The sequence below is a fragment of the Meles meles genome, chromosome 17 (assembly GCF_922984935.1).
Source record: "Meles meles chromosome 17, mMelMel3.1 paternal haplotype, whole genome shotgun sequence".
In the NCBI taxonomy this organism is placed as follows: Eukaryota; Metazoa; Chordata; class Mammalia; order Carnivora; family Mustelidae; genus Meles; species Meles meles.
In genome coordinates, this window is record NC_060082.1 from 42,902,784 (window position 1) to 42,919,394 (window position 16,611).

At 35.3% G+C, this 16,611-nt stretch overlaps 1 protein-coding gene across 4 annotated transcripts in view; it reads right to left on the reverse strand.

Moving 5' to 3' along the window:
- Nucleotides 1-16,611, reverse strand: part of COP1 (COP1 E3 ubiquitin ligase) — a 252,902-nt gene that overhangs the window by 99,938 nt on the left and 136,353 nt on the right. For all 4 annotated transcript variants that reach the window (XM_045983212.1, XM_045983213.1, XM_045983211.1 and 1 more), the window contains 3 exons: nt 12,092-12,235; nt 9,915-10,023; nt 9,404-9,485 (listed from right to left, as the gene is read on the reverse strand). In XM_045983212.1, coding sequence (XP_045839168.1) covers nt 9,404-9,485; nt 9,915-10,023; nt 12,092-12,235 — 335 coding nt within the window. The remainder of the gene's footprint in view (nt 1-9,403; nt 9,486-9,914; nt 10,024-12,091; nt 12,236-16,611) is intronic.

The following is a 16,611-nucleotide window of genomic DNA, read 5'->3' on the forward strand; positions in this document are numbered from 1 at the left end:
CACCTGGGAGGCCGTCTAACATAAGCCTTTTAAATTCACTTGGATATAGGAGATATTACATTTAGTGAAGTTATAACTTATAGGAATGATAACTGACTAAAGTTATAAATTAGAGGAACGATAACTACTATCCTAATGCTATTTATTATGTTGCAATTCATTTTTTAGTCCTTTGATGAAAAAAAGAAGAGTTTCATTCAGCTCCATTAACTAAAATTAATTTTTTAAACTTGTCAAGATTTCAAATTTATCACTCTGACATTAATGTATGCAGCTATGAAAATCTGGAATGAATAAGAACCTATAACTACTGCTGTTCTAAAGCCTAAATATTCTTCAAATTCATATTTGGGGATAAAAAAATTTTAAATAATGTGATTATTCTAATTCAAAAGTAAGGTTATTTACTGCAAATGATTCTTAGTTCATGTATTTGAAAAGGAAAATATACTTTTTGTAAAGAAGTTATAAATTGGTTCATAAAATTCGTTCCTGATTACCTTGCAACATAGAAATACTACATCTATTAGCCTGCTATATTCATGTTTAACACCCAAGTATGTACATACATATTTGAAAGTAAACTATTTTTTAAATACATGGCATTAAATAAAATAAATAAATTAACAGCATGAATACAAAATTTCATTTTTAAGGACTTAGTGTTATGGATTGAAAAAACAATATCCATTAATAACTATTAAAAATTTAATAAATAAAAATATAAAATGTTAAAAAATAAAATATATAAAATGCTAAATAAACATGTAAAATACATTAAAAGCAATGTAAAGCACCCTTACTGTAAATTACCACAAAAGCAGTATTTTACAAGCAATATTTATAAGTAGAAATCACCAAACACTCACAAGAGTGATAATTTACTAACACTAAAAATTTTAAGATGGGTGTAAATGCATTTGGGACTCAGTACCAACCAAGACAAAGTAAGCCCACTATAGCCAATCTCTCTATGAGTTTACTCTGAGGACAATGTAAAAAACAAAAGCAAAAAGCAAATGTCTGAGGAATCCAAAAAGTAAGTAAAAGGAGTCATTATGGGAAGGACATTCAAAAGTTAAAAGAAGTAACCAATGCAGGAGAGTAAGAGTACCATTTCTTTTCTCCCTTTTTTACCCATGGCAAGCCAAAATCACCACCTCAATAAGCAAAAACTGAGGAAAATCCCTGTGTTTCTGACCATAAGACTGGAAAAAGGCATTTCTGCAAGCCAGAGGATTGAGGGTCATTTTTTTTTTCATTTGTTTTATTCTTCTCTCTCAACAACCCCCTGGGTGGGCTTCATCACAGTTACAGCAGTATGGCAAGCTAATATTCCCACAGAAACTCCATCTCTGTGGTCATAAAAAGGAGTAACTCATCTATAGAGAAACATACCTATATGCCTAACATACAACTCACTAATAATACAACTCACTAATAATAATAAATATGCCTAACATAAAACTCACTAATTACCGAATATATAAAAATCCAGGAAAACGTGAAGAATTTTCAAAGAAAGATACCATCAACAAAAATCAATCCTAAAAATCAATCCTAAAATCTAGCTGTTGAGATTATTAAACAGATTTTTAAACAGATTATTAAAGCAACAACTGTAACTGTGCTCCATGGGGTAAAGGTAAACACATTTAAAGCTAATGGAGAGACAGAAATATTCAGTAGAAATATAGGAACTATAAAATAAGAATCAAATGAAATTTTAGAAAAAAATTACAGTAATTTACATAAAAGATTTACTGGACTGAATCACTATCAAAATGAAAATAAACAGATAAAGGAGCCGGTGATGTAAAAGAACAACAGAAATTACTTAATGTAAAAAAGAGAAAAAATATTAAAATAAAAAGAACAGTGACTGAGGGGCATATAAGACAAAATGAAAGGTCTAACACTCATGTAATTAGAATCTCAGAGGAAAGGAAAAAGAGATTACTGCTTTGATGAATATCTAAAAAGTAGATTCAGAAGAAAGAATATTAATAGAGATAAAGAATTATATTATATATTGATAGAAGGGTCAATTCATGAAGACAACAATTCTAAATGCTTAAGACCCTAACAAAACAGCTTCAAAAAACCAAACAAACAAAAGAAGAAGCAAAACATCCCCTTCTGGCTGAAAGGAGAAATAAAATCAGATTTCAACACTCCTGTTTCATAATCGGTAGAACAAGGAGACAAGACAAACAAAAACAGCAAAGATATAGAAAACCAAAAATACTATCAATAAGCTTGATCTAATTGACCCAGAATACTCCACTGGAGAACTCTTCACTACACTTGGAATATTTACCAAGGCAGATCATATTTTGGACCATAAAACAAATCATAACAAATATGAAAGAATTAAAGCCATGTAAAACATGTTCTCCAACTAGAATTAAGCTATAAGTATTAAGCAAACTAAAGAAGAGAGTCACAAGAAAAATTAAACTTTCAAAAGTTAACGAACAAACATATATTCCATGAAAATTTGAGGGGTCAGCTGATGTGGTACTTAAAGGGAAATGTATACCTTGGAAATATTTACATTGGAATATTTACATTGGAAAAGATAAAAGACTTAAATCAATGACATAAACTTCAACCTTAACAAAACAGAGAAAAAGAATCACACCCAAAGAAAAAAATTAAGTTAATGTGGGAAAAAAAGCTAATGAGCAAACATCAATGAAACTACAAATAGAAAACAAGCAAAATTAAATAAATAAGTAAATAAAAATAAAATAAAGGGTTACATATTTGAAAAAGATAATTAAAATTTATAAACTTAATGCCACACAGACCTAAATATATAAATAACAGATAATGAAAGAGAGGACACAAAATATCAATTCCAGAAAGGTACAGATCACCAAAGCTCACTCAAGAAGAAACAGATAAATTGAATAGTTCTAAATTTACTAAAGAAATTCAATTCTTCTGCCACAGGTTGAAAGGTATACCACAGAGAACACAGTCAATGGTACAGTAACAGCACTGTACGGTGACAGCAGCTACCCTTGTGGTAAGCACGATATAACATAGAGAGCTGCTGAATCACTACGCTGTATGCCTGCCAACTACACGTCAATTAAAAAAAATAAATTATTAATTGAAACCTTCACACAAAGAAAATTCCAGGCTCAGAAAGCTTCAGTTACAAGTTATACCAAAGATTTATGAACAAAACAACAATTCTAAACAATCACTTCCATCTATACCTCCCAAAACAAATCATTTTATTAGGCCAGCATTATCCTGATATGAAAGTCATAAAAAGACATTACAAGAACAAAAAAATAAAAGCCAATACTCCTCATGAACATAGATGCAAAAATCCCTTAACAAAATAAATTAGCAAACCAAACATGGTAATACAGAAAAGAGATAATACATGATGGCAAAGATGGGTTTTGTCCCATCTTTGCTACTTCAAGATGTGAAAAGAGATCATTACGGTTCATGATAGTAACAAACAAACAAACAAAATATAATCATTTCAATAGATACAGAAAAATGATAAAATTCAACATTCATTCATGATAAATATTCTTGGCAAACAAAGAATAAGAGAATTTCCTTAACCTGACAAAAACATTTCCAGTGAAAGTCTAATCTAAGGGGTGCCTGGGTGGCTCAGTGGGTTAGAGCCTCTGTCTTCGCCTCAGGTCATGATCCCAGCATCCTGGGATCGAGCCCCTCATCAGGCTCTCTGCTCAGTGGGGAGCCTGCTTCCCCCCCGCCCCACCTGCCTCTCTGCCTACTTGTGATCTCTCTCTCTCTCTCTCTGCCAAATAAATAAATAAATAATCTTTTAAAAAAAAGTCTGATCTAATAATATACTAATGACAAAAGACTATAAGCATTCTCCATAAGATCAGGGTCACCACTCCTACACAACTCTTACTGCAAATTCTTACAAGTACAACAAAGCAAGGAAAAAAAGAAGGAGAAAGAAAGACACACACGTTGGAAACAAGAAAGGATCAGCAATTCTAGTGGGGCAACCTGACTGGGTGGAGGCCATCAGCGTAGGCAGTGAAAGAATTCACCCAAGGCAGAACAAAAGAGACAGAAGTTTATTAAATACACTGCAAGGAAGCAGTAGGCAGGACAGCAAAGGAAAGACTGCCTGCCATGAGGCAGTGGTGGGGGTCTGCAGTTAAGCGGGGAGTGAGGAGGTGTGGGAACATATGGAATATTCCTTTTTTGGTAACTGTGTTCATTGTAAGTAGCCCAGTAGTCCGCCAGGGCCCATGGTTATTTTGAGGTGGGTTGCCTAATGAGCCTGTCTGCATTCAGTCTGATGGTCACTGTGGGCCCTTTTACTCTACTCAGGTTTCCACTGCTCAAGCCTGTTGCCTAAAAGCGACCACTACAGCTCTGTCTGCTGACATGGTTGGCCCAAGGAATATCCAAATATAATCCCTTAAAACTGAAGAGGGACTTCAGCAAGTTTGCTGAAACACAGTTTATATTTAAAAATCAGTTGTTGGGGGGCGCCTGGGTGGCTCAGAGGTTTAAAGCCTCTGCCTTCAGCTCAGGTCGTGATCCCAGGGTCCTGGGATCGAGCCCCACATCGGGCTCTCTGCTTGGCAGGGAGCCTGCTTCCTCCTCTCTCTCTCTACCTGACTCTCTGCCTACTTGTGATATCTGTCTGTTAAATAAATAAATAAAATTAAAAAAAAAAAAATCAGTTGTTGGGAGTAGGGGTGGGGTGGGCCTGAGTGGCCCAGTTGGCTAAGCATCCAACTCTTGATTTTCGCTCAGGTCATGATGTCAGGCTTGTGAGACTGAGCCCTGTGCCGGACTCCAGGCTAATCTGCTTGAGATTCTGTCTCCATCCCCTTCTGCTCTTGCTCTCATTCAAATAAATAAAAAAATCTTTAAAAACAACTGTTTTCCAGGGCACCTGGGTGGCTCAGTGGATTAAGGCCTCTGACTTTGGCTGGGGTTGTGGTCCCGGGTCCTGGGATCGAGCACCTCATCCGGCTCTCTGCCTCAGCGGGGAGCCTGCTTCCTCCTCTCTCTCTGCCTGCCTCTCTGCCTACTTTTGATCTCTGTCTCAGGTAAATAAATAAAATCTTTTAAAAAACCCCAAAAACTGTTTTCCTATAAACCAGTAAAACATGAATGAGTATTAATGTTTTAAACACCATTTTCAATAGCACAAACTCTTTAGTTATAATAATGTATAGGATCTATATGGTGAAAACTATAAAAGTATTAAAAAATTTTTCTTAACACTAAGTTTGGTAGATATAAACTGCGTTCATGGAGGGGCTCCTGGGTGGTTCAGCCAGTTAAGCATTTGCCTTTGGTTCAGGTCATGATCCCAAGGTCCTAAAATCAAGCCCCATATTGGGCTCCCTGCTGTGAGGAGCCTGCTTCTCCCTCTCCCTCCACAGATCCCCTGCTTATGCTCTCTCTGTCGAATCAATAAATAAATTTTTTTTTTTAAGATTTTATTTCTTTGACAGAGACAAGCAGGGGAGTGGGAGAAGGAGAAGCAAGCTTCACAATGAGCGGGGAGACCAACGTGGGGCTCAATCCCAGGAACATGGGATCTTGACCCAAGCTGAAGGCAGACAGATGCCTAAAGACTGAACCACCAAGGTGACCCAATAAATAAAACCATTAAAAAAAAAGTTCATGGAATAGAAACTTCAATTTTTTTTTGAAGATTTTATTTATTTATTTGACAGAGAGAATACAAGCAGGCAGAGCAGCAGGCAGAGGGAAAGGGAGAAGCAGGTTCCTCATGGAGCAGGAAGACCAATGCAGGACTCAATCCCAGGACCCTGGGATCATGACCTGAGCCGAAGGCAGACGCTTAACCAATGAGTCACCCAGGTGCCCCAAAATCTCAACTTTTATGGAATCAATTTTCCCCCAAATGATCTACAGATTCAATACTATCTTAATAAAAATCTCAGCAGGATCTTCCAGAAGTACTGGCAACCTGATTCTAGAATGTATATGGAAGAGCAGAGGAAGTCAAGGGCTAAAATCATTTTCAAGAATGTAAGATATAAGACTCATACTACTAGACTTCAAGAATTACTGTTAGGCCACGAATCAAGACAATGGGTTACAGAAAAAGAAGAAATACATAGATCAATGTAGAATCTAAAAAATAACATACCCCTCAATCAGTAATGGACAGAACCAGCAGGGAGAAATCAGTAAGGACACAGCTGAATTGAAAACACCATTAATCAAATGAATATAAATGATATCTACAGACTACTTTATCTAACTAGAATATACATTCTTCTCAAACTCACATGAGATATTCCCCAAGACAGACCACATTCTGGATTATAAACAGGCCATAACAAATTTAAAATAGGAGAAATTAAATAATGTATCTCTTAGACTTCAATGAAATTAAACTAGAAATCAGTAACAGAAAGATAGCTAGAAAATTCCAAAATGCCTAGAGATTAAACAACACATTTCCAAATAATATATAAGTCAAATAAGAAATCTCAAAAACAATTTTAAATATTTTCAAATAAAGGAAAATTAAAATAAAACTTAAAACTTAGAGGGACATTTATAACATTAAATGCATATATTAGCAAAGAGAAAAGATCTACAATCAATAACCCAAGCTTTTAATTTAGGAAACTAGAAAAAGAAGAGCAAATTAAATCCAAAGTAAGCAGAAGAAAAGAAATAATAGAATAAAATCCACCTAAAATTCATATTGGATCTTAGCAGACCCTACATAGCCAAAACAATCTTGAAAAAAAGAAAAAAGATGGAGGAGTCACCTTCCTGATTTCAAAACAAAGCTATAAAAGTGCAATAGTGGCATAAGGACAAACAGACCAAACAACAGCAAAGACTCCAGAAATAAAGCCTTGAAGGCTTAATCAAATGATTTTTGACAAGGGTGCCAAGATCTTTCAATGAGGAAAAGATAATCTTTTCAACAAGTGGTGCTAGGAAAAATGGATATTCACATGTGAAAGAATGAAGTCAGAACTTTACACCATATACAAAAGTTAACTCAAAATGGATCAAAGACATGTAAGAGCTAAAACTATAATACTCTTAGAAGAAAACAAAGGGCAAAAATCTTCATTACACTGAAACTAGTGTAATGAATGACTCCTTGGATAGGATGGCACAGGCAAAAAAAGAAAATTAGACAATTGGGACTTCATCAATATGAAAAAATTTTGTGCATAAAAACACTATCAATAGGGGCACCTGGGTGGCTCAGTGGGTTAAGCCGCTGCCTTTGGCTCAGGTCGTGATCTCAGGGTCCTGGGTTCGAGTCCCGCATCCAGCTCTCTGCTCAGCAGGGAGCCTGCTTCCCTCTCTCTCTCTCTGCCTGCCTCTCTGTCTACTTGTGATCTCTCTCTCTCTCCTGTCAAATAAATAAATAATTTAAAAAAAAACCACTATCAATAAATCACATATCTGATTAAGGGAATTAATATCCAGAGAACTCCTACAATTCAACAGCAAAAACAAACAAACAAAAAGCTAATTAAAAAATGGGCATAGGGCTTGAATAAACAGAATTTCTCTGAAAAAGACATACAAATGACCAATAAACACACAAAAAGATACTCAACACATCACTATCATTTAGGGAAATGCAAAGCAAGACCACAGTAACATACCACTTTTCATTATTAAAGTTATTAGTATTAATGAAGGAAGGAAGGAAGGAAGAAAATAACATGTTGGTGAAGGTATGGAGAAAATGAAATAGGCATTGCTGGTGGAAATGTAAAATGGTACAGCCACTATGATAAACAGAATGATGGTTCCTCAAAAAATTAAATATGTAAGTACCATATGATCCAGCAATTCCATTTCTGAGTATATACCCAGAACTAAAACCAAGACATGAAAAAATATTTTGTCACTCATGTTCATAGCAGCATTATTCACAAGAGCCCAAAAGGTAGAAGTAACCCAAATGTCTATCCATCAATGAATGAACAGATAAACAAAATGTAATGCATTCATACAACAGATTATAATTTAGCCTTGTAAAAGAAATTCTGATGCATGCTATAAGATGGATGAACCTTGAAGACTTTATGCTAAATGAAATAAGGCAACTGCAAACGGACATTGTATGATTCCGCTCATATGAGATAGTTTTAAGTACTCAGTTTCATAGAGGCAGAAAGCAGAAACATGACTGCAAAGGGCTGGCAAAGGGGAATTGGGGAGTTACATTTAATGGGTACAGTTTCAGTTTGGTAATATGAAAAAAGTTCTATGGAGGGATGGTAGTGAAAATTGCACAGCAACGTGAATGTACTTAATGCCACAGAACAGTAAACTCAAAATGGTTAAAATGGTTAATTTTATGTTATGTACATTTTAATACAATTTAACATGAATAAATAACTTTAAAAATCCCTTTCTACTTCTTTCCTCTTAAATTGTTTTGAATGGCTTTTATTTTCCAGAGGAAGACTCTGACCAGTCACCACCTTTGAATAAATTTTAATCTTTAGTACAAAATTACAAGTATTCAACTCAATAAAAGCTATCCCCATATACTATGAGAAAAAACAATTCACATTAGTGAAACTTTGTATCCCTACATACAAATATCGACTGTCATATGCTGCTCTAAATAATTTAGAATTCAAGAATAATTTGTTAAAACAATCAAGAAGAAAGGTATTTCAATTTAAAAATACTATGGGTAAACAACTTGCTACTTTTTAATGTTTGGGGGGAAAGTCCAGTCATCTTCATTTTCCACTTACAGAATAGGGCATTGCGCTATCATTATGAAATAGACTTTTCAACACTAGAGCTATCTTTGCCTATCTAATCACTAGACTGGAGGTTATAGGTAGAAAAGAACAGCAAAAAAATTAAGGCCATTAACTTTAAGATAATAGAAATCTGTTAACAGGGCTTTATAAATCTAATGGTGGGAAGAATTAGGACAAAACAGTAAAGATAACTGAAAACCATGAATAGTAAAAAGGGATATATAAGAAAAAACAGAAGAGGTCAATTAAATTGGCAGGTGTAGAAGCTTCCCTTGAAAAATGATAAACTTCATTGAAAAACTTTAGTATACACTAGAAATTGAATATAATTTAAAACAGAGATATGTCTAAATATTTCAGCAGAAAAAGTTTATTTGATGTTATATATAAAGAAATTGGTTATAAATATATCACCACAATACATGAATCCAGAAAATATTATTATAATGAGGATGTAGTATATTCATTTTTTTCACTCAAAAGGATATAAAGATTGTTGTACTTAGATTATTTTTAGAATAATAATCACAGAGATTGCTATGATTTTTAATAAATATCTGCATCTCTGCTAATACAAGGAATTAAGTTGGGGGTAAGGGCATGAGGGAAAGCAGAAGAGATTCAAATAGTACCTTTTGCATCATCAGAACCAGAAGCCAAGAGTTTAGGATCCATCAAATTAAAGTCAACACTCCAACACCTTTTCTCGTGCTCCTGGATATAGAAGAAAGACAAAGTAGTCTTAGACAAAATATAGATCTTAAAATAAAGAAAGAAAAAGCCTGATACCAATTTATGGCTTTGAAAACAGGCCATGAAAACAAATGAGATGTGAAGTAATTAATTCCCAAAACTTTTTATATATACATATTTTATTGCTTTTGGAAATCCATTTGACACATTATACAAATGCAAAACAGGTCTGAAGTGATGCTTCAGAAAAGCATTATCTCCTATTACAGAGGGATTAAAAATGCTAGAGGCTTTAAACTTGTAATGAAAAGCAGTATTTGTTATTATATAGGTATAAAAAAATGCCAAATAGTGGCTTAAAATTTGTAATTATAAACTTGTAACTGTAACTATAATTATGAAGTAAAGACGTGATTCTTAAAACAAACGACTAGTAGTACTCTAATTTACCTGATAAACCTTTGACCTCTGTCCTGTAAATCCATCCCATAGGATGACGGTGCCTTCATAATCACTGCTGGCTAACAGATTCTTATGGTAACTACTCCAACTGATACAGCTGAAAGAAAGAAATACAGTTAAGCCTTATTTTATGTAGAAATAAATAACAATGAATATGAAGAATTTTGAAGTGTGCAGAAAGATTAGAACACTTTTCAAATCGTCTACATGACTTCGTATCATTAATCAGCCCACAACACAGCTGAGACAAAATATATCAAATAACTGCCAAGTTTTTGGATTGAATTACCAAATAACAACCCTTACCACTATTCATTCTGATCACCAGCCAAAACATGGACGTGAGCCTAAAGCCACCAATGGCCATCTTTCATACATGAGGAGAGCATGTCTGTGAGTGAAAACAGAGGCCTACAGAGCACAAAGCATGCCACAGCACAATGACTGAGACCTAATCAAATTGTGTAAGCCCCTGGATCAAGTTGAGCTGAATCATATATGCCAATAAACTAATTTGAATTGGGTTTCTGTATTTACATCAAAAAAAAAAAAAAAAACTAATAAGCTTATTACTAATATAACATTTACAATTAAGCTTTAACATCTTATGGTTTCAGCTATTCTCAAACGCTCCAAAACTAAGAATCCAACATCTAAAAATGTATGCTTTCAGTGAGACACATACATGAATCATGTAGTAAAACTAATGTGTATTAAGGATAAAAGCCACTTAGTAAAGCAATTAACCTAGATGACTTCAAAGCACATGAAAACAATAATCTTTTACTCTCTACTGGCTATATTTATGTTAAATTTCAGACACTGTAAGAGTTCATTTGCATGTTTACATATATTTACTGGATTTCCAGGAGAAGTTAGATGGATAGTTAAAAGAGCTAAATTTTGGAGTTAGATAGACCTGAACTCAAATTCCAGATCTTCCACTTACTAGCTGTGGTTCTCGGTAATCTAGGTCACTTTCAAAACTGGTGTGCTCCAAATTAGCTTTAGGCATTCTTACACATTGGTCCTTTCAATCCTAATCCCATAGCTTCCAGCCTTGAACAGCTTCTTCCATTTACTCCAACATGCCATGAACTATTGCCATATTTTTACATGTATCAAGACAGTAAAGGTGTATTCCCTAATCCACATTGTCATTACAGTAACATTTACTATGATTCTCGATAATGGCCAAGTATTATGCTGAGTGCATTGCATGGATTTATTTACAGTTAATCCTATGAAGGGGGTGTCTGGGTGCCTCAGATTTTAACAGGGCAAGATTCCAAACAGACTGCATTAGAACCAGACTATGTATGTCATTCATTCAGGTAAAAAAGATTATAAGGATAACTGGAAATGTTCAAAGTTCTAAATATATTTATTATTAGATGATTTCCTTGTATTCCATTTTAAGCCAGTGCCAATGAGAATAGCTCAGGAAGCTTGTTTTAACAATGCAGATCCTAAGATGTCCCTGAGATCTGGGGGAGACAGATCTGATCTAATTTCTAGTTTCTGCATTTTTAACAGTATTCCAGATTTGAAAAGCACACATTATGAACTTTAACCCTTACTATATGAAACTTTAAAATATTAGGCCCTCAATGAAAAGCAGCAGAATGTTCTTAAAAAAGAATTCTTTACAGACATTGGGGAAGGTATGTGCTATGGTGAGTGCTGTGAAGTGTGTAAACCTGGCGATTCACAGATCTGTACCCCTGGGGCTAATAATACATTATATGTTTATAAAAAATTAAAAAATTTTTTAAAAGACTTCTTAAATTATAAATAACTATAAAATCTGGAGACATGCACATGCTAGGGGGAAAATTCCTGACTTTCAGACACTATTTATAGACTATAGTAATCCTTTATTCAATACCCCACGGAAGTCAATTACAATAAAAATTTTTATTTGATTAAGTGAACAAAGAGAAGACTTTCATTTGTCAAATAGAAAACAATGACTACTAACCCCCACAGGGAAAAAGCAACCAATATCTATAAGATTCTAAAGTATCCTTTGTATACAATTAGTGTTTACCATGAGTGAATAAGCAATCTCACAGAAAGATAAATTAACAAACTCATATGAATCATAGATATTAAAGGTTACACACATTGCATTATGTAAAAAAAAAAAAAAAAAATCTAAGTACCTGATTTTGGAATTGCAGGTCATTTCATTTTCAGGGTAATGAATATCCACCGCATCCTGAATGACTGTGCCATATTCATAGACTTTAATTTTCTTTGTAACGCCAGCAATTGCAAAATAGTCACAATCCCGGTCAAATTCAATACTACGGTAAAAAGTGAGTATTTGGTTAGTAAGACTATTTGCCTATCCCTGTGACATTTACAGTGACAACATTTCAGAGTTTTTTTTTTCTATTTCTAAAGTCACTGTGTCTACAAGAATAAGAGATCTACTTGAAATGTCCTCAAATTGCACTAGGCTCTATATCCAGATAAAGTCATTACCAAGACATATCAAATTACAAGCAGAAGAGAACCGCGCATAGCTACCGAATTCTGCTTACAGACAGTTATTTTGTTCCTTGAAACTTGATATGTTTTTAATTCAACTTCAGTAACATATTACAACTTACCCAACTATAAAGGCTAACAAGTTAAATTATAAAAGTACCAAGGAAAGACTTAATGGTTTGGTACATTAAAAATTATGTCAAACGAGAATTACCAAGTAATCTTTTCATAAATTCTATCTTCCTTCTACCATTTTGTGAAGATGATGGAATTTCACCGTACTTAATGTTATTTTAATAAATAAATTAGTACACAAACTGAATTACTGAGGCAATAAAAGGGTGATGACAAAGGTATAAAATACATATAAAAACAGAATAATTAACTTTTTGTTATGTTTGCCCAAACACATTTCTAACCTCACAAAGATGATTTGACTTATGAACCCTTAATACAGTTTCCTTATGCCAAAAAACAAGGGAAAAACTAAAAATCTCCCTCTTTTTAGAGTTACTTAGGGAATTCACCCCTCTTACTGACTTCTTTTTTTTTTTTAATAAAGATTTTATTTATCCATTTGACAGACAGAGATTTCAAGTAGGCAGAGAGGCAGGAAGAGAGAGAGAGGAGGAAGCAGGCTCCCCACTGAGCAGAGAACCCGATGCGGGGCTCGATCCAGGACCCTGGGATCATGACCTGAGCTGAAGGCAGAGGCGTTAACCCACTGAGCCACCCAGGTGCCCCTTACTGACTTCTTATACAAGTTCCAAAATAAGATACTTCAAAGCAAAGCAGACCTTATTTGCCTTTATAGAACTTAAGTTGGAGCCTCAACAAAGTTGTTATATAACCAGCAAGAAATAGGTAACCTAATGGAAGAGTGAAATGAATCATCACATATGTTAGCTCTCAATGAGCTAAGCATCTTTCCTAGAAGCTTAGCCATAAGGCTAGAGAATACATAAGAATTTTCACTGATCTGTAATTACACAAGAGGAGCAGCTAACTCGCTGACCACTAAGCATAACCTCTGCGTGTATTAAATCACTTAATTCCCATAATAACCCTGTATTATCTTTATCCATATTTTACACATGAGAAAACTAAGGATTAGAGGTGAAGCAATTTGCCTAAAGTTAGTCAGCTTGTAAGTGGCTAAGATGATATGTTGGTACTCTGCATGTATCAAGCAGTCATTAAATGCATATAAACACCTACATGGCATACTTTTCTTTCAGGGTTACCTGTGATATCCTTTTACAGAACAGTTAATTATTAGTTAATAATTTAGTTAAAAGCTTGCTAAGCTAATGATGACAAGTAAAAGAAACAGGTACACAGTGAGAAAACTTTGCACAGAAACATAATGAGATGGCCACTTTTCATTACAGCTTTAAATCCTCCCTCAATTTTATAACATTTAAAATAATTTCATTAAATGTTATTGACTATAGCATAAATCAGTAAATATTCCCTCCAATAAAATAGGACTATGTGGCAATGCAATGAATCTATTTCTACCACTGCAACTGAACTGCTGACTCAGCTGTTACCTGCTCTATGGATTCAAATGCAGCATAATTATATTCATGGCAACCATTCATCTATCCTGAGTCAATTTATACCCATCGCCTAACGCCACTGAGGGAGAATTATTACTGTGTCTGGCAAAGAACAGTTATCAGAACTGAAATCCTACCCTTACGAGGTTTAGGCATGGCTGAGACTTCAAGGAAGAACTAGTTAATTATCCCTAAATACTTTCACTCCACCTACAAACATACATGGCTAATAAACTGACAGCATTCTAGTGCTGTACAAGTTAATAGGCCATTTCCACCCTATCAGGTTTTAAGAAAAAAGTTTAAACACTAGCTTATTAAAATAACAGCCCAAGACAATGCAGGGAGAAAATTCCCATATAAATAAAAATGCTGTCAGGAGGTGCCTGGGTGGCTCAGTGGGTTAAGCCTCTGCCTTCAGCTCAGGACACGATCCCAGAGTCCTGGGATCGCCACATGGGGCTCTCTGCTCAGCAGAGCCTGAGATTCCTTCCCCCTTTCTCTCTGCCAACCTCTCTGCTTACTTGTGATCTCTCTCTCTGTCAAGTAAATAAGTAAAATCTTAAAAAAAAAAAAGAACGCTGTCAAAAGAATTGATTTGATAATGTAAATAAATCAATAAGTTTATTTCTTTGTTGCTACCCTATTACTCAAGATAGCTCTCTTTTTTTTCAACAAAGGTTATCATTTAGCTGCATTAGCTCATTCTTAGCTCATACTAAAAACTAACCTTTTAGGGGTACCTGGGTGGTGCAGTTGGTTAAGTGTCTGACTCCTGGTCATGATTTCAGGGCCATAAGATCCAGACCTGCATCAGGCTCCATGCTCAGTGGGGAGTCTGCTTGAGAGTCTCTCTTTCCCTTTTCCCTCTCCCTCCCATTCATTCATTCATTCTCTCTCTCTCTCTAAAAATAAATCAATAAATAAATCTTTTTTTTTTATTAACTTTTTTTTTTACTTCATTATTATTTTCTTACATTCTGGTTATGTTTTCTTCTTAAATGTTGGGTATATCAATACAGTATCCTTTTCTAATACTCTGGGACATGTACTTTTTTATAATTTAAAAACAATAAAATTCTCATAAAAATACTGATCAAAAAGTATAAAGAGTAATATTTCTCATAAATTTTGGAAAAAGGGAGATAAACAGCTGCCTTTTAAAAAAAAATCCAACTATTTCCACACTCACTAAGACTCAGGATTTAAGTACTTCCAAACACGGAATCATTTGTTCCCAATCTTTGGCGGATTTAATCATATCTGATCGTAAACATAAACTTAATTAGATTTTAAAGAGCTATCATGGAACAATTCAAATGAACAGTGGTACAACTCAAATGAATAGTGTAGTTTTTAGGTACAGAGAGCTTTTCAGAGCTATTCCAAAATGGATGGCCTCTTATTTTAGCTACTTTAATTATGAAACCTGATAACACAAACAAAAATAATTCAACAATGCCGGAAGGAGGAGTCAAGATGGCGGAGAAGTAGCAGCCTGAGACTACATCAGGTAACAGGAGATCAGCTCGATAGCTTATCTAAACATAGCAAACACCTACAAATCCAACGGGAGAGCGAAGAGAAGAACAGCAACTCTAGAAACAGAAAATCAACCACTTTCTGAAAGGTAGGACTGGCGGAGAAGTGAATCTAAAACGACGGGAAGATAGACCGCGGGGGGAGGGGCCGGCTCCCGGCAAGCGGCGGAGGAACGGAGCACAAAATCAGGACTTTTAAAAGTCTGTTCCACTGAGGGACATTGCTCCAGGGGCTAAACCGGGGTGAAGCCCACGCGGGGCCAGCGTGGCCCCAGGCCCCGCAAGGTCACAGAAGGATCGGGGGTGTCGGAGTGTCGGAGAGCTCGCAGGTATTAGAACGGAGAAACCGGCTGCAAAGACAGAGCCGAGGGCTGAACTCTCAGCTCGGGGTTACCTTGAACTGGTCGCGGGCTGGGTGAGCTCGGAGCGTGGCTAGAGGCTGGGGATACGGGAGTGATTGGGTGCTGTCCTCTGGGGGCGCACTGAGGAGTGGGGCCCCAGGCTCTCGGCTCCTCCGGGCCGGAGACTGGGAGGCCGCCATTTTCATTCCCGTCCTCCGGAACTCTACGGAAAGCGTTCAGGGAACAGAAGCTCCCAAAAGCGAACCCGAGCCGATTACTTAGTCCGGCCGCCGGTAAGGGCGGTGCAATCCCGCCTCGGGCAAAGACACTTGAGAGTCACTACAACAGGCCCCTCCCCCAGAAGATCAACAAAATATCCAGCCAGGACGAAGTTCATCTATCAAGGAGAAAGCAGATTCAATTCCTAAGACAGCAGAGCAATTCCAGAGGAGGAGAAAGCAAAGCACGGAACTCATGGCTTTCTCCCCATGATTCTTTAGTCTTGCGGCTACTTCAATTTTTTTTCTTTTTTCAATTTTTTATTTTTTTTTCTTTTTTCAATTTTTTTTTCTTTTTTCTTTTTTCTTCTTCTGCTAAATTTTTTTAAAAACTTTTACCCTTTTCTTTTTTAACGTTTTTTGACTAGTTCATCTAAATATATATATTTTTTCTTTCTTTTTTATATTTTTTTATTTGTTTTATTTTTTAATTTTTTTTCTTTTTTTTTTTTTTTTTTTTCTTTTTT